The 24,668-nt window shown below is 41.6% G+C and overlaps 1 protein-coding gene across 1 annotated transcript in view; it reads right to left on the bottom strand.

The window, feature by feature from the left end:
* The window catches only part of XRN1 (5'-3' exoribonuclease 1), a gene marked incomplete in the record, with an annotated part of 75,977 nt that overhangs the window by 23,873 nt on the left and 27,436 nt on the right, over positions 1 to 24,668 (bottom strand). Inside the window, 9 exon segments of the mRNA XM_040349121.1 lie at positions 10,225 to 10,328; positions 10,441 to 10,539; positions 10,783 to 10,903; positions 12,084 to 12,253; positions 17,771 to 17,890; positions 17,998 to 18,154; positions 19,305 to 19,394; positions 21,416 to 21,518; positions 22,345 to 22,405. Coding sequence (XP_040205055.1) covers positions 10,225 to 10,328; positions 10,441 to 10,539; positions 10,783 to 10,903; positions 12,084 to 12,253; positions 17,771 to 17,890; positions 17,998 to 18,154; positions 19,305 to 19,394; positions 21,416 to 21,518; positions 22,345 to 22,405 — 1,025 coding nt within the window.

Genomic DNA, 24,668 nt, shown 5'->3' with positions numbered 1-24,668 from the left:
GAGATGAGAGAGAGAGGGATCAGGGAGAGAGATGAGAGAGAGAGGGATCAGGGAGAGAGATGAGAGAGAGAGGGATCAGGGAGAGAGATGAGAGAGAGAGGGATCAGGGAGAGAGATGAGAGAGAGAGGGATCAGGGAGAGAGATGAGAGAGATCAGGGAGAGAGATGAGAGAGATCAGGGAGAGAGATGAGAGAGAGAGATGAGAGAGAGAGGGATCAGGGAGAGAGATGAGAGAGAGAGAGAGAGAGAGAGAGGGATCAGGGAGAGAGATGAGAGAGAGAGAGAGGGATCAGGGAGAGAGATGAGAGAGAGAGGGATCAGGGAGAGAGATGAGAGAGAGAGAGGGATCAGGGAGAGAGATGAGAGAGAGAGAGGGATCAGGGAGAGAGATGAGAGAGAGAGAGATCAGGGAGAGAGATGAGAGAGAGAGAGATCAGGGAGAGAGATGAGAGAGAGAGAGAGAGAGAGATCAGGGAGAGAGATGAGAGAGAGAGGGATCAGGGAGAGAGATGAGAAAGAGAGAGAGAGGGATCAGGGAGAGAGATGAGAGAGAGAGGGATCAGGGAGAGAGATGAGAGAGAGAGGGATCAGGGAGAGAGATGAGAGAGATCAGGGAGAGAGAGGGATCAGGGAGATAGATAGAGAGAGAGAGAGAGAGAGATTAGGGAGAGAGAGAGAGATTAGGGAGAGAGAGAGAGAGATTAGGGAGAGAGAGAGAGAGAGGGATGAGAGAGGGGGTGTCAGAGAGAGAGTGGTGAAAGAGGGGCCATGCCACCCACATACACACACAGTCACTGGCAGCTTTCTGTCAATGGTGCACCACGCTCCCCTACACCTGACAGCAGCCTTCTCCCCCATCACACACACGCACGGTGCTGGAAATCTTGGCAGTGACACATGTCATATGATGAGCAGTCATCTGCCCCCCTTGGAATAGATCGGGCTGTCCCTGGCAGGCGTGACCTGTCCCGTGCCCCTGTCCGCCGCCACCGATCACCCCCCCCCCGGACAGTCTCCATGCTTTCTGCTTGGTGTGACTCTCCACCCATGTGACTCGCCACTGCACCAATCCCATCCGCCTGTACCCGAGCCCAGCCAGTAAAATACCGGCAGGGTGGCTATCTTATGAATGGATGTCAGAGCCAGGGCCGGCCTTAGGTGTTCAGGCGCCCTGTGCAAGCAAATCCTGTGGCGCCCCCCCCCCCCCATCTTCATAGATAGATAGATAGATAGATAGATAGATAGAGATTTAAAAAAAAATAGAAAGAAAGAAAGAAAGAAAGAAAGAAAGAAAGAAAGAAAGAAAGAAAGAAAGAAAGAAAGAAAGAAAGAAAGAAAGAAAGAAAGAAAGAAAGAAAGAAAGAAAGAAAGAAAGGGAGGAGATAGAAAGAAAGGGAGGAGATAGAAAGAAAGGGAGGAGATAGAAAGAAAGGGAGGAGATAGAAAGAAAGGGAGGAGATAGAAAGAAAGGGAGGAGATAGAAAGAAAGGGAGGAGATAGAAAGAAAGGGAGGAGATAGAAAGAAAGGGAGGAGATAGAAAGAAAGGGAGGAGATAGAAAGAAAGGGAGGAGATAGAAAGAAAGGGAGGAGATAGAAAGAAAGGGAGGAGATAGAAAGAAAGGGAGGAGATAGAAAGAAAGGGAGGAGATAGAAAGAAAGGGAGGAGATAGAAAGAAAGGGAGGAGATAGAAAGAAAGGGAGGAGATAGAAAGAAAGGGAGGAGATAGAAAGAAAGGGAGGAGATAGAAAGAAAGGGAGGAGATAGAAAGAAAGGGAGGAGATAGAAAGAAAGGGAGGAGATAGAAAGAAAGGGAGGAGATAGAAAGAAAGGGAGGAGATAGAAAGAAAGGGAGGAGATAGAAAGAAAGGGAGGAGATAGAAAGAAAGGGAGGAGATAGAAAGAAAGGGAGGAGATAGAAAGAAAGGGAGGAGATAGAAAGAAAGGGAGGAGATAGAAAGAAAGGGAGGAGATAGAAAGAAAGGGAGGAGATAGAAAGAAAGGGAGGAGATAGAAAGAAAGGGAGGAGATAGAAAGAAAGGGAGGAGATAGAAAGAAAGGGAGGAGATAGAAAGAAAGGGAGGAGATAGAAAGAAAGGGAGGAGATAGAAAGAAAGGGAGGAGATAGAAAGAAAGGGAGGAGATAGAAAGAAAGGGAGGAGATAGAAAGAAAGGGAGGAGATAGAAAGAAAGGGAGGAGATAGAAAGAAAGGGAGGAGATAGAAAGAAAGGGAGGAGATAGAAAGAAAGGGAGGAGATAGAAAGAAAGGGAGGAGATAGAAAGAAAGGGAGGAGATAGAAAGAAAGGGAGGAGATAGAAAGAAAGGGAGGAGATAGAAAGAAAGGGAGGAGATAGAAAGAAAGGGAGGAGATAGAAAGAAAGGGAGGAGATAGAAAGAAAGGGAGGAGATAGAAAGAAAGGGAGGAGATAGAAAGAAAGGGAGGAGATAGAAAGAAAGGGAGGAGATAGAAAGAAAGGGAGGAGATAGAAAGAAAGGGAGGAGATAGAAAGAAAGGGAGGAGATAGAAAGAAAGGGAGGAGATAGAAAGAAAGGGAGGAGAAAGAAAGAAAGGGAGGAGATAGAAAGAAAGGGAGGAGATAGAAAGAAAGGGAGGAGATAGAAAGAAAGGGAGGAGATAGAAAGAAAGGGAGGAGATAGAAAGAAAGGGAGGAGATAGAAAGAAAGGGAGGAGATAGAAAGAAAGGGAGGAGATAGAAAGAAAGGGAGGAGAAAGAAAGAAAGGGAGGAGAAAGAAAGAAAGGGAGGAGAAAGAAAGAAAGAAAGAAAGGGAGGAGAAAGAAAAAAAGAAATGGAGGAGAAAGAAAGGGAGGAGATAGAAAGAAAGGGATGAGAAAGAAAGAAAGGGAGGAGAAAGAAAGAAAGGGAGGAGAAAGAAAGAAAGGGATGAGAAAGAAAGAAAGGGATGAGAAAGAAAGAAAGGGAGGAGAAAGAAAGGGAGGAGAAAGAAAGAAAGAAAGAAAGAAAGGGAGGAGAAAGAAAGAAAGGGAGGAGAAAGAAAGGGAGGAGAAAGAAAGAAAGAAAGAAAGAAAGAAAGGGAGGAGAAAGAAAGAAAGAAAGAAAGAAAGAAAGAAAGAAAGAAAGAAAGAAAGAAAGAAAGGGAGGAGAAAGAAAGAAAGAAAGAAAGAAAGGGAGGAGAAAGAAAGAAAGAAAGAAAGAAAGAAAGAAAGAAAGAAAGAAAGGGAGGAGAAAGAAAGAAAGAAAGAAAGAAAGAAAGAAAGGGAGGAGAAAGGGAGGAGAAAGAAAAAAAGAAATGGGAGGAGAAAGAAAGGGAGGAGATAGAAAGAAAGGGATGAGAAAGAAAGAAAGGGATGAGAAAGAAAGAAAGGGAGGAGAAAGAAAGAAAGGGATGAGAAAGAAAGAAAGGGATGAGAAAGAAAGAAAGGGAGGAGAAAGAAAGAAAGGGATGAGAAAGAAAGAAAGGGAGGAGAAAGAAAGAAAGAAAGAAAGAAAGAAAGGGAGGAGAAAGAAAGAAAGGGAGGAGAAAGAAAGAAAGGGAGGAGAAAGAAAGAAAGGGAGGAGAAAGAAAGAAAGAAAGAAAGAAAGAAAGAAAGAAAGAAAGAAAGAAAGAAAGAAAGAAAGAAAGAAAGGGAGGAGAAAGAAAAAAAGAAATGGAGGAGAAAGAAAGGGAGGAGATAGAAAGAAAGGGATGAGAAAGAAAGAAAGGGATGAGATAGAAAGAAAGGGATGAGAAAGAAAGAAAGGGATGAGAAAGAAAGAAAGGGATGAGAGAGAAAGAAAGAAAGGGAGGAGAAAGAAAGAAAGGGAGGAGAAAGAAAGAAAGGGAGGAGAAAGAAAGGGAGGAGAAAGAAAGAAAGAAAGGGAGGAGAAAGAAAGAAAGAAAGAAAGAAAGAAAGAAAGAAAGGGAGGAGAAAGAAAGAAAGGGAGGAGAAAGAAAGGGAGGAGAAAGGGAGGAGAAAGAGAGGGAGGGGATAGAAAGATAGAGAAAGAAAGAAAGAAAGAAAGAAAGAAAGAAAGAAAGAAAGAAAGAAAGAAAGAAAGAAAGAAAGAAAGAAAGAAAGAAAGGGAGGAGAAAGAAAGAAAGAAAGAAAGAAAGAAAGGGAGGAGAAAGAAAGAAAGAAAGAAAGAAAGAAAGGGAGGAGAAAGAAAAAAAGAAATGGAGGAGAAAGAAAGGGAGGAGATAGAAAGAAAGGGATGAGAAAGAAAGAAAGGAGAAAGAAAGAAAGAAAGAAAGAAAGAAAGAAAGGGAGGAGAAAGAAAAAAAGAAATGGAGGAGAAAGAAAGGGAGGAGATAGAAAGAAAGGGATGAGAAAGAAAGAAAGGAGAAAGAAAGAAAGAAAGAAAGAAGAAAGGAGGAGAAAGAAAGAAAGAAAGAAAGAAAGGGAGGAGAAAGAAAGAAAGGGAGGAGAAAGAAAGAAAGGGAGGAGAAAGAAAGAAAGGGAGGAGAAAGAGAGGGAGGGGATAGAAAGAAAGGGAGTAGAAAGAAACAAAGAAAGGGCGGAGAACGAAAGAAAGAAAGAGAGGGAGGAGAAAGAAAGAAAGAAATGGAGAAAGAAAGAAAGAAAGAAAGAAATGGAGAAAGAAAGAAAGAAAGGGAGGAGAAAGAAAGAAAGAAAGAAAGAAAGAAAGAAAGAAAGAAAGAAAGAAAGAAAGAAATGGAGAAAGAAAGAAAGAAAGAAAGAAAGAAATGGAGAAAGAAAGAAAGAAAGGGAGGAGAAAGAAAGAAAGAAAGAAAGAAAGAAAGAAAGAAAGAAAGAAAGAAAGAAAGAAAGAAAGAAAGGGAGGAGAAAGAAAGAAAGAAAGAAAGAAAGAAAGAAAGAAAGAAAGAAAGAAAGAAAGAAAGAAAGAAAGAAAGAAAGAAAGAAAGAAAGAAAGAAAGAAAGAAAGAAAGGGAGGAGAAAGAAAAAAAGAAATGGAGGAGAAAGAAAGGGAGGAGATAGAAAGAAAGGGATGAGAAAGAAAGAAAGGGATGAGAGAGAAAGAAAGAAAGGGAGGAGAAAGAAAGAAAGGGAGGAGAAAGAAAGAAAGAAAGAAAGAAAGAAAGGGAGGAGAAAGAAAGAAAGAAAGAAAGAAAGAAAGAAAGAAAGAAAGGGAGGAGAAAGGGAGGAGAAAGAAAAAAAGAAATGGAGGAGAAAGAAAGGGAGGAGATAGAAAGAAAGGGATGAGAAAGAAAGAAAGGGATGAGAAAGAAAGAAAGGGAGGAGAAAGAAAGAAAGGGATGAGAAAGAAAGAAAGGGAGGAGAAAGAAAGAAAGAAAGAAAGAAAGAAAGAAAGAAAGAAAGGGAGGAGAAAGAAAGAAAGAAAGAAAGAAAGAAAGAAAGGGAGGAGAAAGAAAGAAAGGGAGGAGAAAGGGAGGAGAAAGAGAGGGAGGGGATAGAAAGATAGAGAAAGAAAGAAAGAAAGAAAGAAAGAAAGAAAGAAAGAAAGAAAGAAAGAAAGAAAGAAAGAAAGGGAGGAGAAAGAAAGGGAGGAGAAAGAAAGAAAGGGAGTAGAAAGAAACAAAGAAAGGGCGGAGAACGAAAGAAAGAAAGAGAGGGAGGAGAAAGAAAGGGAGGAGAAAGAAAGAAAGGGAGTAGAAAGAAAGAAAGAAAGAAAGGGAGGAGAAAGAAAGAAAGAAAGAAAAGGGAGGAGAAAGAAAGAAAGGGAGGAGAAAGAAAGAAAGGGAGGAGAAAGAAAGGGAGGAGAAAGAAAGAAAGGGAGGAGAAAGAAAGAAAGGGAGGAGAAAGAAAGAAAGGGAGGAGAAAGAAAGAAAGGGAGGAGAAAGAAAGAAAGAAAGAAAGAAAGAAAGAAAGGGAGGAGAAAGAAAGGGAGGAGAAAGAAAGAAAGAAAGAAAGGGAGGAGAAAGAAAGAAAGAAAGGGAGGAGAAAGAAAGAAAGAAAGGGAGGAGAAAGAAAGAAAGAAAGGGAAGAGAAAGAAAGAAAGAAAGGGAAGAGAAAGAAAGAAAGGGAAGAGAAAGAAAGGGAGGAGAAAGAAAGAAAGAAAGAAAGAAAGAAAGAAAGAAAGAAAGGGAGGATGAAGGAAGAAAGAAAGAAATAAAAAATAGATAGATAAAGGGAGAGAGAAAGAAAAAATGATAGATAGATAGATAGATGGATGGATGGATAGATAGATAATAGATAGATAGATAAAAAGATAGATAGATAGATAGACCGATAGAAAGATAGACAGATAGATAGATAGATAGATAGATAGATAGATAGATAAAAAGATAGATAGATAGATGGAAAGAAAGATAGATAAAAAGATAGATAGATAGATAGATAGATAGATAGATAGATAGATAGATAGATAGATAGATGGAAAGAAAGATAGATAAAAAGATAGATAGATAGATAGATAGATAGATAGATAGATAGATAGATAAAAAGATAGATAGATAGAAGGAAGAAAGATAGATAGAAAGAAACAAAGGGAAGATAGATAGATAGACAGACAGACAAAGAAAGATAGATAATAGGGAGAGAGAGAAGGGAATGAAGGCCACCCCTACATCAGGGTACAGTACTCACTTGGCAGGAGGGACTGGATGGATATCACACTCCTCTATGTTTCCCTTCTGTTTGCTGTGCTTAAAAACTCCCGCCCACATCCTCTGTATGCCGGGGAGAGTGGGCGGGGCAGACACAAGGAGAGGAAGAGAGGAGGGGAGGAGTAAAAGCAGCTCCTCTCCTCTAACTGGCTGTGTGGGCAAGCAAGGGGAGGGGAGAGATGTCAGAGCTGGCTGTGATACGCCCAGCTCATCTCTCTCTCTCTCTCTGGAGCTCTCAAGCTCCGATCTCCTTGCTGATCTGTCCAACTCGTGGCCGGGCGCTGTGCTGGTGGCAGAGCTTGCTGCGATCTGTGATGGCCGCACGGCGCCCTATGTTGCCCTGCACAGCTCGCACACCGCAAAGGCCGGCCCTGGTCAGAGCGGACAGCCGTGCGGGGGGGAGGGGGGGTCGTGTCGGCGCTGCGTCACACATAACACATGCATCACATAACGGTGCTCTTTGGACAGTGCAGGAATAAAATAACTAGCCGCCCAGCCCTGGCTGCCTGTCACTGACATCCGAGGTGGATCGCTCCCACCACCGCCCCCGCCCCCTAGTTTGCACAGCCCAGCGAATCAGGGCTGTGCAAACAAATGAGAAATGAATATTCAAAGTGTGGGAGTGACCCACAGGAGCCAGGGGCGGACACAGGAGGCAGGAGCAGACGGGGGGAAGGATGCAGAAAGATGACGTTTCGTTACCAAGCTGGGGTACGAAATTCATAGCCAGGAATGACTGGCCGAACTTCCGGTTTCTGAAAAGTCGGGGATTGCTGCAGATATGACACTGAAGGTGAATTACATTCTTATATACTTTTTAAAGATGTTGCTAATTTTTAAAAAAAAAATTGCTCTGGAGTACTCCTTTAAGACAAATCTAAACCAGAGCCAGCTTTCCTGAATCTGTTTTCTAATTTTAGGTCAGTATTTTGCAAATTCTTCTTTGGAGAGCAATAACAAGTCATGTTTTCCAGAAGCACTTACAGTTTAAAGTGGTTGTAAAGGAAGAAAGTTTTTTATCTGTGTGCAACGGCCCCTGTAATACTTACCTGAGCCACATCTCGATTCAGCGATGTGCACCAGTGCCTCGGCCGCCTGGGTCTATCCCTCCCAATCGGCTGACACACAGCAGCGGTGCTATTGGCTTCCGCTGCTGTCAATCAAAGAAAGTTAGTCAATGAGGAGAGAGGGGGGGTGGGGCCGAATGCCAGCTCTGTGTCTGAATGGACACATAGAACTGCGGCTTAGGTGCCCCCATAGAAAGCCGCTTGCTGTGGGGGCACTCAACAGGAGGGAGAGGCCAGGAGCGCCAACGAGGGACGCAAGAACAGGAGGATCCAGGCTGCTCCATGCAAAACCACTGCAGTAGATAAGAAAAACATGTTTGTTATTTTTAAAGAAAAAAAAAGGTGACTTTAGTATCACTTTAAAAGAAGCAGGGACATGGAATCATCTGCAATTATATGAAAAGGCGTGGAATACACAGCCCGTTAGGGGTACCCGAGGACTGTGCTGAGAAACAAGAAATAGAAATTAGGTAAAAGTCCAAAGTCTTCTCTTATTATAGTCTAATTATTTACCAAAAAAATATTCTGCTCACATTTTTTAAATAACAATTTTTGACAAATATTTTTTTAAAGAAATACTACACTAAGAAATGTTGACATTTTGGGGGAACTATTCATTATAACAAGGACAGTTGAAGCAAGATTTAGGAGGAGTGATTTACGAGACACGCAAAAGTTAAATTATTGGGTAAGGTAGATTAACAAAGGGGAAAGTGGCTTGCATGGAAGAGCACGGATTTTAGGCATATTTTAGTCGCATTAATGTGAGCAAAACTGAGATGAAGTGGGGATATTGTCACTCATAGCATACTACACTATAAAAGGTTTTGTTTATGAGACATGGCACCTGAATGTGGCGAGAATACAACAAAGAGAGGAAGCGGATGAAATCTAAACAAGACACATTGGGGTTGATTTACTAAAGGCAAATATACTGTACATAGCAAATGCACTTGCTCCAGTGCTTAGTAAAAGAGGCAATGCTTCACGTTGCAAAGAATACTCAATCGCACACAAGGAAAAAAATAAAAAAATTTGCTTGCACATGACTGGATTATAGAAATCAGCAGAGCTTCCCCTCTGATCTTGAGCAGCTGCACTTCCAAGTGCACAGTATATTTTTCTTTCGTAAATCAACCCCATTGCCAGGTTTGACATTGCAAGCTTTACTCGACCCAGTTCCAGTAAGGGTCTACCCATCTGGTGAGGATGCCATGAGAAAATATTTTATTATACAGTATATTCAATTGATATATTTGGAATTTGATTGAATATTGAGACATTTCACCAAGTACTGTTTTTTTAGATTATATGTTTAACCTGCCCATCTGGGCATTGTGCTGCTGGGGGTTGTATATGATATTGGCTCCTCCTGCGCCAAGATATTTTGTTTGCGTCAAAGTCTTCTTCTATGTTAAAGCAGACCCTTTGCCTTGTGCTTATCAAATACTTTCAGATTTTTAAAGCAGGCAACTTCACATATCTACCTGCATCTTTAGACCATCATGAAAGCCCCAAAACCCAAGGGTGTTCTATTATGCTGTTATCAACCACACAGATTCCTTATTCGGCCTGTGGCCTAATCCATCTTGTCCCCTGAACCTTCCTATTGGCTAGTGCGTTCACCTGGATCTGCCTCCTTTAAGAAATGAAGGACACTATACAAGGTACCAATTGCCCACAGGCTGCTTTATTTAAAACCACTGCAACAACCACGTTTCTATCCTCTACCTAACCACAATTCTTAGATGCATTTTCTTTGCCACTGACGAGGCAGGGGAATTCTAGAAAAACTTTGCTAAACTGTTTACAGGCGGTCCCCTACTTACAAACATTCGACTTACAAACAACTCCTACTTACAAACATCCGACTTACAAATGGAGGGAGACGACAGGAAGCAAGAGGAAATCTACCCCTAGGAAGGGAAATTCTCTCCTGTAAGAATTATTATGGGAAAAAGGTGTCTCCACTGATGCTTTATCACTAGTCGATGTTTCCTTAACAACCCCAAATTTTCAAAATCCAATTGTCATTGGGACTGAAAGTGAGGTGAAATCTTCTGAACAGGGGCACAGACAGCAAAACAAACATTACAGGGTGTTAACCCTTCCCTATGCTATCCAAAAAGCTTAAAAATATAATTTTTGGCTGGAGCTACACTTAAAAAATTTACCTGTTTCGACTTACAAACAGATTCAACTTAACAAACCTACATTCCCTATCTTATTTGTAACCCGAGGACTGCCTGTAATAGTTTAACAAATAATAAGCAATTGATACAGATCATTTATACTCGAATAAGGCCTGGTTCACACTGATGCAGCTCTGCAAGCCACATTTTGCATGGGCACGCAGCCCATTTGAATGGGCTGTCAAGCCTCCTGAAATGCAGGGAAAAGGTTCCTGCTCCATTGTTGGAATTGCAGCCCGCACGTTAACCGCAAGTGCGGTTTTCAGTGCGGGAGCGATTTCCAGTGTGTACCGAGTGCCAATAGGATTAATGGCACCCGCACACATCTGCATTTTTTTGTGCGGGTGGTTTGCGCCTGTGGAAACAGGTGCAGATGTGAACCTAGCCTTATACAATTGCTACTGCAAACAGACAGAAAAAATACTTATGCTGTTGAATGCAATATATTTACATACTTCACATCTCCATCCGACACTGCAACAACGCGTGCTTCTTCAAGGTGGGGCCAGTTGACAAATACAGATTTCCCAAGAACTGCTGAAGCCACAGATTCCACGTTCTAAAGAAAAAGAAAAAAAAAAGACACATGGAAAAATAAATGTAACTTTGCATATCAAAATAAAATAAAACAAACTACTAGATTGGATTAATATACACCAAAACATACTTACAATATTATTAGAGTCTTCATCAACCACTATCTCCAATATCATATTTTCTCCTCTACTAGACTGCTGGAAAACCTGCACTCCTGTTTTTTTCAGAGAGAACTGAAAAAAATAAAATTCATAACTTGCCGTTAACGGATTTTTCATAATCAAGGCTAAATGTAGAAATTGCACAAGTAACACCCCTGCTAAATAACGAGTAAAGAAAAAGCCTGGAGATGAACATCATCTAATAAAGCATTATTACAAGTCACCCATTAACATACGTGGAATAAGATGATTAGTCTAGCTGTACAATGGCTAAACCATGACAAATACAATGCCCATTTTGTTAGGACAACTTACCGTGTGTTTGATGTGCTTTAGAGTTGGGAAGCCACAAAAATACAGTGCGCTTTTGTTCACGTTCGTGATTTTGTTATCAACCATATCCACGTGCCATGCATCCAGTGAAATACTCTTACTCCTGCCAAGAAAAGAGGAACAAGATAACAACACCACTAAATGACCAACGTTTTCAGACACCAGATCATTGCGCATATATAAGCTTGCTGAACATCCTAGTCCATAACAAAGATGTTGTGGTGTGTTAGTGTGGACATTCAACCAAAAGAACATTTGAGGTGAAGGACTGATATTGAATGAGAAGAGCGGACTCATAATTGGTGTTCTAGTATATCTAATTTAATAGGGCTGGAGTCAGGACTCTCTTAAAGGTAGATATTTTGCCAGCACACCAAGGATCAGCACAGATTGACACCCAAACTGGTAGTTTATTGCATGATAACAACACAAGAAAAGTGCAACGTTTCTGAGTCATGCAGGACCCCCTTCGTCAGACACATGACTCCGAAACGTTGCATTTTTCTTGTGTTGCGATCATGCAATAAACTACCTGTTTGGATGCCGATCCTTTGTGTGCTGGCAAATATCTACCTTGTGACTTGAACAAGTATCCAGCTTATACCAGGAACGTGTGCAATAGGAATATAAAACATTACAGAACTCTATTAAAAGACACAGAAGTTCCTCCAACCAAACTGGTTCACAAATTTTGTGACCAGGGCATAGTAATGCTGGAACAGAAAAGACCCTTCTCTAAACTATACCTACAAGGTTGGAAGTGTTCAAGTGTCTAAAAGGTCTTTGTATGTCGTAGCAATAAGACTATGCTTCACGTGAAACATCTGAACCAAAGTCTACATACTACACTGAAGACTTAGCAGGTGTAATAGTCAGGTCTCCACAAACTTTCAGCAATATAGCGTAGGTAAGATAACATTTTAGGATAATGGCAACACAAATACACTAGTAGAAGGAAACACTCTCAGCTCACAACATAAAATTGTCTTCATAAAACAAAAACAGATTTACATCTGCAAAGTTTCATCACAATTCCCACATTCGATTCCCACAATTCCTGAAACATATTCCTATAAATAAAACCCATGGGTTTATTCATTTGTGATAAAAAAGACAATCAAAACCTCGGTTTTTAAGAAGGAAGCTGTGAAATGCACAACAATTAGAGGAACTTTTTGTCCACCTTACAAGACTCTAAAAGTCTGTACTGTCGGGTGCATTGTACATCTTTACCTTTATAAATGTTCTTCTCAATCACAACTGTATAATGAGTTCAGTTTTACCTTGCCCGGCAGCACTCGATGCTCTGAAATTTCTCTGGCCAGGGAGAGCTGTATTTGAAGCCATCTTGCTTTTCAAACCAGTACATGAAGCATTCGCTGTGTCTATTGCGATTCTTCTCTTCCTCAGTCAGCTGCTTATTACAGGCCTCCATGGCTTCTAGCAGGCGAGTCTGCAGGAGAGGATGATTAAAACATACAGTATGCTTTACAAAAGGTATAATAAATATTAAGCTTTATGTCTAGACAGTTTCTTTCGGGTATCTGGCCCCACCAGCAGATATTGGTCAAACGTTTTTTTCTCATCACTGGCCTCCCTAATGCAAAGAAAATTGTTTCCTTTCTGGACCTATGTCCAATTGCAACATTTTGTTTTTCAACTACATATGCGCACCCTCATTTAGTGATCAGTCAATGAAAGCTGGAAATGCACGCCTATCCTGGAAAAAAGACTTGATTTTAGACATATTTGAGGAGGACTGGGAATGCATCCATACTTCCATCCATCCATAAAGGCTCAGTGAACATAACGGTCCAGGAAAATGGCTGCAAGATACAATTGCGCTGGTAAAGAACCCCGGGTGTGGATCCACAATTCTCATCTTCCATGTCCAACTTATGCTGGAGAGGTGGCTCAGAACTAGGTATGCCAATATCTAGAGGGTCTATCCAACCCTTCAACCTCCCTGGACCAAACTACCATATAACCTCCTCAGTCACTGTATACATGTTAGACTTCACTCCAGCCCAGTTTCTTCTGCATCACATTTCTCTCCGCAGGAGATTGTGCCTTAATTCCCTGGCAATGCACATGGCGAATGCAGCCAAGCTCTACATGTCAGTGCTTTGGGGCTCCACTCAAGCCCCGACCATCCAGGAATGGTTTTCTAGACGTCACAAAATAGCAGAGATAGAAGAACCGATTTCTTTATCACATGACAACCTCTTAAAATTCACAAAGATCTGGTCTTGCTGGCCTTACTTCCAAACTACAACGAAATACGCCTAACTTATGGGTAACTCTCTTTAAAGCTATGTTTCTTTGAGATAATTTCCACTTGGGCATACCCCCCCTAGCCCTTATACTAACGGCAGTCAAGTTTAGGTAGCCACCAAATTCCCTACAGGTGGCAGGCGCAAGGGGGGGAAGTTGGAGGGGATGGATAACTATACCCCACAGGGGAAATCCTCCATCTACCCCTTACCTTTCCACCCCGGCCTGCCCTCTCAGACGCCACCTAAAGCTAGCTTAAACCCCCCCTCAACACACACTTTTTGTTATTCTCCTTTCCCTCTCTTTTAATGCTCCTTCTTCTCCCTTTTATCTCCCCCCCCCCCCATCTTCGTTTTTCACATCTCCTTCTCTTGACTTTAGCACAGCCCCGCTTGTAACCCCCTTAGCGGTCAGCTCCCCAACATGCAGTAGACTCTCTCCTGACTGACATTCACTATCAACTTCGCCCATGAGCTATTCCTCTTCAAGATTAACAACCCTCCTGTAGCATCAGGAATTTGTCTCACGACACATTGTTCATTACTTTGTGTAACTATTGCTAGTTTTGTTGGACATGTTCTAAATACTTGACACTGCAGTTGTATATGCCTTGTACATGCGGTTATGTTTGATGTGGCCCACATGGCCCTTCTGTATCTGTTTAAACCTATAAAAGTCTTTGTGGATTTATATATCAACAAGCCTTGATTACCAAAATGTCTAAAAAAGATCTGCCTTTGCTGCTCCATAAAAGTAAGCAGATTTAAATCAGCACTAGAAAATGTATATCTGTGCTAGAAAATGATGGCAGGAATATGAAAGCAAGAATACATGAAGCCCAGTAAACTGTACTGATCAACAAAGAGAAAATCTCAGTTCATGGTTAAATACATTTTTTTTCTCAAAGGTTGCTAGATTTCTCTATAAAACACTTTATAGTTAATGATTTACAATCGTAAATCTTGAACTAAAACCAGTGGGCAAGTAAGATAAAGACACAAACTTTGTAGCAGAATGCAACGTGTTTCTGTTCTTAAGAAAAAGCTGTATGTTTAAGCATTTTCAACATTCTAATGTGGAAAGCTGCAGTGCCTGCATACCTTTAGAAGTAAATTACCCTTAAGGCAGGGGTCCCAAACTGGTTGCGAAACTACCCATCATGCCTCTGCCTGTGGGAGTCATGCTTGTATCTGTCAGCCCTGCACTGCTTTATGGGACTTGTAGTTTCTCAACAGCTGAAGGTCTGCCAGTTTGAGATCCCTGCCTTAAGGAGTATCTCACCAAAAAATATAAAGTAAGTGCCGTACTTAGGAACGAGTTCAGTTCCGGGAGCTTGTTCGTAAGTCCAACAAAGATCAGTGCTTGTAGACAAAGGGGCAGATCCACATACATACGCTGCGCCCGGCGCATATGTAAGATACGCTACGCCGCTGTAACTTACTTGGCTTTGGTTTGAATCCTCAACGAATTTGCGCCGCAAGTTACGGCGGCGTAGTGTATCTCTCGCGGCGGAATTCAAATTGGGGCGTGTTTCATTTAAATGAAGCGCGTCCCCGCACCGAACGAACTGCGCATGCGCCGTCCATAAAAACTCCCAGGGTGCATTGCTCCAAATGACGTCGCAAGGACGTCATTATTTTCAACGTGAACGTAAATGGCGGCCAGCCCCATTCACGGACGACTTACGCAAACAACGTAAAATTTTCAAAATTAGACGCGGGAACGACGGCCATACTTAACATTGAGTACGCCACCATATAGCAGCTTTAACTATACGCCGGAAAAAGACGAACGGAAACGACGTAAAAAAATGCGACGGCCGGTCGTACGTTTGTGGATCGTCGGAAATAGCTAATTTGCATACTCAACGCGGATTACTACGGGAACGCAACCTAGCGGAACCCGAAAAATTGCATCTAAGACCCGACGGCGTACGAAGACGTACGCCTTACGGATCTAACACAGATGCCGTCGCATCTTGTTTTGGGGATACCAAAACAAAGATACGACGCGCAAAATTTGAAATTACGCGGCGTATCAACAGATACACCGCGTAATTTCTTTGAGGATCTGCCCCAGAGGCTGCAAGCACTGATCAGTGTCATCTGGCGGTGGGTCCCCCTGTGCAGACACAGTTCGCATTATTGAAAGTTTGCAACTCGAAGTTTCGTATGTAGGGGACTTACTGTACAGTAATTCCTATTGAAAAGGCTGTCTAAAAATCTACTTGTATCTTAGTGCGTGCAAACAAGGAGACCATATATGAAGCGCTGAAATGAATAAGGGCATCAGTATCAAGGCAATGAATAGTAAAATGTCAATTTTATTGCCATGAAAACATAAAAAAATAACACAACATTTCTCCGTTGCCAGGATAGGAAATTAGCAGTCAACCAGCATATCTCTGCAGTTGGGGTGGAACAATACCAGTCAGATAACTAGGCAGTGGATAATACCTTTTAGCAGCATGCAGGACGCCAGATGACAGGAAGGCGTGCTGCAAAAGGATGAAACGCACGTTGGCGCTGTGCTCTGCTCACGGTGGCAAGGAGGGGGAGAAAATCATCCAGATGGAGGTGGTGGGGTGACCCAATGGAGCTTTCATAGTCAATAATATCTTGGATAACAAGGCTACCGCCTTTATCTGCTTGTTTAATGACCAATGAATGGTCATTCTTTAGTGCATTCAGGGGCTTATGTTCAGCGCTGGACAAATTGGGGCGGCTGGGTGATTTATCATGGCATAAGTTCAAAAGATCTCTATACGTGGCTTGATAATAGGTCTCTCATGCTGAAGGAAAATAGGTAGATTTGGGTCTAAAGCCTGTATGGACCACCTCAGGGGCACAATAACCCTCGAGGGGGATGTGGTTGGGCAACCCATCATCCCATAATTCCATAAGGGCAGCTAAAGCTTCTTGTTCAATCTTTTCATCAAAGGTGTTAGAGTTGGTAACCGAGGCCTCAGGGGCCGTACTATTTGAGAAAGCCATTTGTTCTTTCCCATAAAATCTTTTCACGGTCAAGTTTCTAATAGACCTATTAAGATCTTTAAATAAACCAAACTTGTTTGGGCCTATGGTAGGTGAGAAGCCTAACCCTTTCTCTAGTAAGGATAGTTCAGCTGTATTAAGTTGGTGAGTGGAAAGGTTGAAAATCTTTATAGTGTTCACCTCTCTAGTTATGAGCTGTTATTAGCTGTATTTCCTGTCTTTTTTGTTTTTTGTCCTTATCATTAGCATTTATAAGCTTATTAACAACATTCCTATCCGACTTCGTTTTTTGACCAGTCTGTTTTCTTTGTATCCCCCCCCCCCCCCCTTTGGTTTTTGTATTATTATTGTTTCTATTACGATTGTATTTATATTTATTATAATATAATCCATTTATAATAAGTTTCATCCCTCTGGATGGGGAGCTTATGTCATTTCCTTTTTTTTAAATATGGGTCTGCTGCACTGGATGAAAGTCTTTGGGTTCACTTTAAGAATATCGTCACCCTTATGCATGGTTCCCTATAAATATCCTGTCGGCTGACATAGTCACATGACCTGATGAAAGGCCACGCCCCGACACGCGTAGTCATGACTGTGTTCTGAACTACATTTCTTCCACCTTCCTCCGTCCAACCATTCTCAGCTAAGCTGTCCCTTGCAGTTGTCAGTCCTAGCTTCCAGTGGAGCTCCCACATTGGTCGGCGCAAGCCTATTGCCATCCTCGGCTCCAAGCCTCGTTTCAGCTTTTACTTCCTGGTAGCGTTTTGACATCACGCCCAGGAAGCCTCAGCTTACACGGGAGCGCACCCGTACTGTGCATCGGGGATCCATCCACGGTAGCTTTGGGCTGTCATCCGCTCCATTGGGTCACCCCACCACCTCCATCTGGATGATTTTCTCCCCCTCCTTTCATCCTTTGCAGCTCGCCTTCCTGTCATCTGGCATCCTGCATGCTGCTAAAAGGTATTATCCACTGCCTAGTTATCGGACTGGTATTGTTCCACCCCAACTGCAGAGATATGCTGGTTGACTGCTAATTTCCTATCCTGGCAACGGAGGAATGTTGTGTTATTTTTTAATGTTTTAATGGCAATAAAATTGACATTTTACAATTCATTGCCTTGATACTGATGCCCTTATTCATTTCAGCACTTCATATATGGTCTCCTTGTTTGCACTTGTTTCCCATCACATCACTCCTGATGTGTTCACCATATAGCTGCTTATTGTGGTGGGGCAGGACTTTCTACACCTTGTAGTCCATTTCCAATTCATCACATAGAATCCTGTCATTTGGCGCCAGACTTTTTTTGTTGTTTTGTTGTGTTGTATCTTAGTGCGGACTTCTGGAAAAACCAGAGAGCCATTCATTCATGCAAGTAGGAAATTAAGTTTCTGGGGCAGTTCTATACAACAGCTGCATAAAGAATGTCTCCAGGTTGCCATATTGCATTGGATAATACAAAAAATTACAGCACTGCAGATAGAAATGGAAAGCAATTTTTTATTTAACATTTAATTATAATATAGCCTATACAATTGCGACACAAGTCATATCTATATATATATATGCGTGTAAGTGGGGATGTCACAGGGAGCATTCGCGGACATCATTTTCTGCACTTCTGAACTATCTATCTACACATATCTATCCTATCCACACACAATAGAGATAAAATACATGCCTAAGAAACACTTACCTCATCAATAAATGGAATCAATACCACCGCTTCCCACTCCTGTTGTTTTCCATTGAGGTCAGTTTTAAAATCTTGGGGATAGTAATCTATTATGGGAGAGTCTTCACCAATCATTAGGCTCTGTGGAAAAATGCATTTGTTAAAAAAAAAAAAACTAAAAAAAACCTCAAGACTAGGGTTGACAGTGGACAGTTTTTTTTAATCCATTTTTTTTTTAAAACAGTTACCTGATAGGCCTGAGGCAGCAAATCTTTACTAGCAGCAGGTAAGACAGCGAGTAGCTGTTCAAATGGCATGAAAGGTTTTGCAAAATCAAACTTCAGTTTCAAGTGACTGATATTCTGAATATCAGATAAGTATGGTGCATAATGGTAGGGGTAATACCTTGAAAGAGGAAAAAACAACAGTCAGAGTAAACAAATACATTTGTGCTCAAAAGTTTAAAACCCTCCCCACATACATAAACCTATGACTTGGGGTGCCTATGTAAAAAAAAAATGGCAATTGCGCAACACATTACATTTCACTGCGCACATTATTATACATTAACTGCAAATTATGTGAGCAGACTGCAGTTCCTCTTTAAATAAAAACCCTTTACCTCCTCGAATCAAGCCAAATTTAGGGATCAGGGTGTGCGCTTGATGCTTTTTGGCGCTAAACATTTAGAGCCGATAATGGTGTCCTTTCCAAAGTACTGGAACCAAAATAACAGCACAGCAACGTATGATTCCCCCCCCCCCCCCCCCACTCGTTGCACATAAAACTTTCTATACACTGTACAAAATATATACTACAGCATTTTTTTTCAACAGCTGCTACCTACCTTTACGGAGTAAAACATCCTCTACAGAGAGATCTGTGGAAGTTGTCATAGCCAACAGGTTTAAAAAAAAAATGCTAGTTACCTGGCTCCCTCTGGTTTCACTGACCCAGAACAAGGAAGCGACAACCAAAGTGAGAGTAGTCCGAACTCCAGACCTACACACTTGTTGAACGTCAGAATACTAAAGACTCATGAACAGCATGACAACCAGGCAACTAGCATTGTTAGGAGGAGATGTTAGAAATGTGAGTGGCCATTTTTCTTTGTTAAGTAAAAAGTTATAGCTCTGCAATAAGTAGAGAGCATAAGAAATTTTATTTCAGTTAAATCTAAGCACTTCAGAGACGCAACAGTGAAAACACTGAACGTTACTTCATTATTAAAACCCATCCTGGCAGAACCGGCTCATTGCATTTTCATAATATGCAAAAACATAATCGCCTTTCACTTCAGTGAAATACTCTGCATAGAATATTCTGAGAGAGAGTGAATAAGCCCTTCCATAATATAAGGGCAGAGCAGAGACAATGAGAGTTAATCTCTTCATGTCTGCGTGCTTCCATCAATGAGATGAGCAGACCAGAGAGCTCTACATTCCAATATACTACATATCCATGGAGACTACACTAGGGCTTTTTCCCTATGAGTACTAGACACATACATGAATGTAAAAGCTGAATCACTCCGAATAAAACTTTTTCCACTCACCAGCTCCAGGATTGGACCCCATGGTAGTAATAGTGCAAAATCCACTGTATAGCCTGGACATAACATTCAGCTTGGTCGGCCAGAAACTCACTAAAGTAGAGTAATAAAAAAAATATTAATTTCAGACTTATGAATCTCTGTATGTCCATAGGTTTCAATTCTTGCATTCAAATAATGAAAAAGCACAAAAACAACAGCACAGAGGGTCCCAGGGGAACCACTGAACAGGCATACTACCTGGATAAACTGACCAATGCCATGTATAATGGGGAAAGAGTTGAATTAGAAGAGTGATGAAGGAGGAAGAAGAGCACAGCAGACAAACTGCACAAATAACTGAGAAAAAATGAAGACCAGCACTTGCCCGGGAAGGCGACAGTCAGCATCAATAGCCAGCCAGTTCATCACTAGCGATAGTCCAGTGCAATACTGCAGGGAGCCATTGTAAATACACTAATGCCGCGTACACACAATCAGAATTTCCGACAACAAATGTTCGATGTGAGCTTTTGGTCGGATATTCTGACCGTGTGTATGCTCCATCGGACTTCGCTCTTGTCGGAAATTCCGATCGTCTGTATGCAATTTCGACGCACAAAAATCCTATGCATGCTCTAAATCAATTTGACGCATGCTCTGAATCATTGAACTTCATTTTTCTCGGCTTGACGTAGTGTTGTACATGACCGCGTTCCTGATTTTCGGAATTTCCAACAACATTTGTGTGGCAGTAAGTATGCAACACAAGTTTGAGCCAACATTCCGTCGTAAAAAAAAATCCACGGTTTTGTTGTCGGAATGTCCGATCGTGTGTACGCGGCATAAGGCAACTCCAGAAAGAGCACCCAGATTTTGCTCCAACTGCTCTGGTCCCATCCTCTGGCCCCTACACCACTGCATAAGTAAAAAGGAAGGAACCATGGAGCTTGGCACCAAAAATGAATGGGCGAGTCTAATGGAGGCAACAGTGCTGGAATGGGTGGGAGGCAGAAATTGTATGTACAACTTTTACCTGAAAAATAAATACTTAATAAATGGCAAAGGGATCCCCAACACAATGGATTAGATAAAACACAAAGCTAAGAACATTAAGCTTGCTTTTCAGCTCCCCTTGTCTTGATACAACCTCATACTGAGCAGTTTGATAAGGGTGGAAGTCACTGCAGTGAGGACACATTAAAGTTTATGAATTATTCTTTATTATTTTTTCTTCTATTCTTTTATTATTTTTTAAAGTATCAAAAAAATGCCAAACTCTACATATTCCCTTTACACTCCAAGGCCAAACCCAGTTTTCTCCAACACTGCTGTCCCTTTTTTAGGTTGAATGACAGCATATTTCTATCCATTGGCAGCCCTGCTTGTCACTGAAACACTCCCTTGGGGTAGATCATCATGTAGTCTGGGCTTACAGTACTCCAGGACGAAGTGGTGCTCACATGGCATTACCTGAGCACTGTTCAGTCCAGAAGGAAAGTGGACTCCCATCACAGCTGAGGAAGGACCCTAATTCTACCAGATCTGCTAGAAGACTGCAGTGAAAATGATATGTTTAGGGGGTATTGTATAAAAAAAAAAAAAATTGAAGAAAAAGAACAAGAAAACAAAATAGGGGTCTTCAGCAGTGAAAGAAGAGAGTTGGAGTTTCAAATGAGAGAAGGGAAAAGGGAAGTAAGGAAAGAGGGAAAGGGAAGTGAGGGAAGAAAGGGAATGAAGGAAGATTATGTGTTAAATAAAACCCGTCACTGTTGCCACCACTGCCAACCAGATTTCAAACGGTCATATTTCCAGCTGTCAGAAGAGCCACGCTTGTTGAAACAGGTTACAGAGACAGTTTTTTTTTTTTTTTAAACCCATATTGATAAATATATATCTGTGGTACAAATACCATCTTATTTGGCCTCTAAAGAAATAAAAATACAACAAACATGTTTTATTTTACACTAGGCATAATATTGCTTCTACTTGTCATCTGTATGAACCTAGTTTGGGTGGTGATAAAATAACTGTAGCTCAAAAGATAACAAAGCTCATAGCACTAAAGGTTATACAAGGGGACAAGTGTTCTGGGTGAGACTGATATGTACTATTTAAGAGTTGCATATACTCACTCTGACACAACCTCCACTCCCATTTTTGTCATGTAATAAGTTCTTTTGTACTGTCGAAACTCAGTCTCAAATAAATCTTCATCTTCTGCATCTTCGTCTAAACCTAACAGATCCGCAAAAAAAAAAAAGTGTACACAAACAGGCAAAGTATTAGGGAAGCATGCCCAAAGACCACTTTCTAATAGAATTTGTAGACTCCAGTTTTAAAAAAACAATAAAAATAAAACCTTAAGTGCCATTTGGTTGCAAGGCAATATTCAATAGGAACCGTGTAATAATACCACCTAGCAGTCCGAATGAATACATTACTCATATGACAAACAAATTTGATTGGCTGAACCATGGCAACAAAAATAATTAAAGTGGATGTAAACCCTCACATATGCCCAGTGAAGGGAACAGCCTTTAGATGATGCACAGGGATGAAACAAATCTCCCAATATAAGTTTTACATATACATCTGCTGTCTTCATCTGTATATATTCTTTAGAAAGTGCACATAGTGTCAACATGTTTCTCTTCCTAGTTAGCACTGGTAGTGGATTATTGGCATAGAAGCCAAGACAGCTGATTGGAGGAGAGACGAGACTCACCCCCTCTCATCATTGGCAAAGGAAGAAAGGAAGAAAGAAATGTGCAGAGCTCGGCTCTTAGAAGACAAGCCAACTGCTAATCTATTTATAGCATCCTCCCCAACACACATCTATCTCCCTTCTCAGAGAATGTGTGAGAAATTATCAAGCTAATAACAGAGCTATGGAGCGAGACAGCTACGTGACATGGTGCTTTGGAGAGAGATAAGAAAATACTACAGGTATATGTGCCCAGCTCAAATTTCATGAATCAGGTTTACATCAACTTTATAGTTCAACCATGCAGCATATAGGACACAAGTTTTAACAAAAACGAGTAGAGGCAGGATTACATACATTTAGAATCATCTTCTCCATTGTTTTCTAATGCAATTAAGCAGAGAGAGTCATCGACAACCTGGGAAGACAAAAAACCATATTCTTATAAAATATACATGTTTTCTAAAAAAATAAATGTAATGCCCTTTTTACTAACATAAACATTTTTTTTCCAGATAGTGAGAAGGCAATGCAGAATCTGGCGGCAGAGGAGTATTACACTATGGTAGCTTTTTTTACCTACATGGGGAACCATTAATTACAGATTATACAGAGAATTTTTGGCGCAGAGGAACCAGGAGTGCCTGCTGTTCACCATAGAGACCCAGGGCTGGGGTAATAGCCACAAGCGGATGCGATCTCCCTAAAAAGAGATCAAATTAGCTGGTAAGCGGCATTGATGTAAAAGGTAGAGGATCTTTTTTTATCTTATCCCATCACTTCTTCCTTGGTGTTTATTGATGTGAAGTCACCGTAGATCATCTTATTGAAGATTTGCCTTTAGAACTGTGTTCCGGAACTTTTAAGTGGAAAACCGATTTACACAATTTTTTTTCTGTTTTCAACAATAACAGTGACATGGACACTGGGAAGGGAATTTATCCTGGTTTCATGCGATGCGTATTAACCATCTGGGTCCATCAGTCTGCTTTGTCACATCATTTGTGAACTTAGGAGAAAGTTTTCCAGTCTTCATTGATTGCCCTTGGTTCATATATCACGGGATCTAGGATTTATATGTCACATTTTTTTATGCATTTATCTTGCAGCGCGGCTTAATTTATCTATTTGTTCCATTGTGGCTTATTTGTTATTTTATATCACTTAATAAACTCATAGGGCCAGATCCACAAAAGGGATACGCCGGCGTATCTACTGATACGCCGTCGTATCCCTGTTTCTATCTATGCGGCTGATTCATAGAATCAGTTACGCATAGATATCCCTAAGATCCGACAGGTGTAATTGTTTTACACTGTCGGATCTTAGGATGCAGTACCGCGGCCGCCGCTGGGGGCATTTTTCGTCGTAAACCAGCGTCGGGTATGCAAATTAGCACTTACGGAGATCCACAAAGGTTTTTCCCTTTGTGAAGTCGCCGTACGCGTTAGTTTGCCGTCGCAAAGATAGGGTACCTTTTACAAAGTGTAAAGTTAGTACACCATGTAAAAGTATACCCGTCTTTCCCGCGTCGCTGTCCAATTTTTTTTAAATTTTTTATTTTTCCCGCCGCAACTCTTTTACCTGTCACGATTCACAAAACCTTGGCGCAACGTAACTTCGCGCAAAGCACGTCGGGAAAATAGCAGCGGGAGCATGCGCAGTACGTCCGGTGCTGGAGCGCGCCTAATTTAAATGGGACTCGCCCCATTTGAATTGGCCCGCCTTGCGCCAGACTGATTTAGGATACACTGCCGCAAATTTCCAGGTAAGTGCTTTGTGGATCGGGCACTAACTTGGGCAATTTGCGATGGTGTAACTTAAATCGGAAAAGTTACATTGCGCCCGCTGTTTGTGGATCTGGCCCAAAGGGTGTATTTCACAGATGGTAATTTTTTTGCCAGAGCCTGTGAACATGGCAGATTCAAGCTGCAGAAAGCTCCACTCTCTATGCTCAAACGGACCGTGATTACCTTAGGGGTAACACAACCACCTATAAAGCAGCCAACTTCTTATTAAAAGGGTCTGCAAACCCTCAAGGTTTTTTATCTTAACGCATTCTATGCATTAAGGTGAAAAAACCTCTGCAGTGCAGCAGCCCCCCAGAGCTCCCGTTTTAACTTACCCGACCCCGATCTTTCCAGCTACAAGAACGAGCCCAGCAGCTCAAGCCGCTGTCTCGGGTCCTCATTGGATAGATTGATAGCAGAAGCAGCAGCCATTGGCTCCCGCTGCCGTCAATCAAATACAGTGACACGGGAGCTGGGGGCTGGGCAGAGTCCTGCTGTCTGTGTCAATAGATGCAGCAGCAGGACTCTGGAGCGTGCCTACATGAGTGTCCCCTTGGAATGCAGGTCTCGGAGGGGCACCCCATGCAGGGAGGAGCCAGGAGCGCTGCTTGGGGACCCCTAGAATAATGTTTGTTATTTATAAAAAAAATTACAACCCCTTTAAATATTTGTATACAAAAATAATGAAATAGTACCTCAGGAATAAAATAGTATCTTTTCTAAGGCCCGTTTCACACAGGCCTCAGCTTGTAAAAAGAGCAGTGTGAACAGCAACCTTTGACAAAGCATTTGCAGAGCTTTCTGCAAGCTTTGTTGCAGCTCCAGCTGATAAATGCTGAACACAGATCCTAATCGAACATTTGATTGTCACTTTAACCATTTAAAGTTGAA

Source organism: Rana temporaria, chromosome 4, assembly GCF_905171775.1.
Source record: "Rana temporaria chromosome 4, aRanTem1.1, whole genome shotgun sequence".
Lineage (NCBI taxonomy): Eukaryota > Metazoa > Chordata > Amphibia > Anura > Ranidae > Rana > Rana temporaria.
This window is presented reverse-complemented; position numbering and strand designations above follow the sequence as displayed.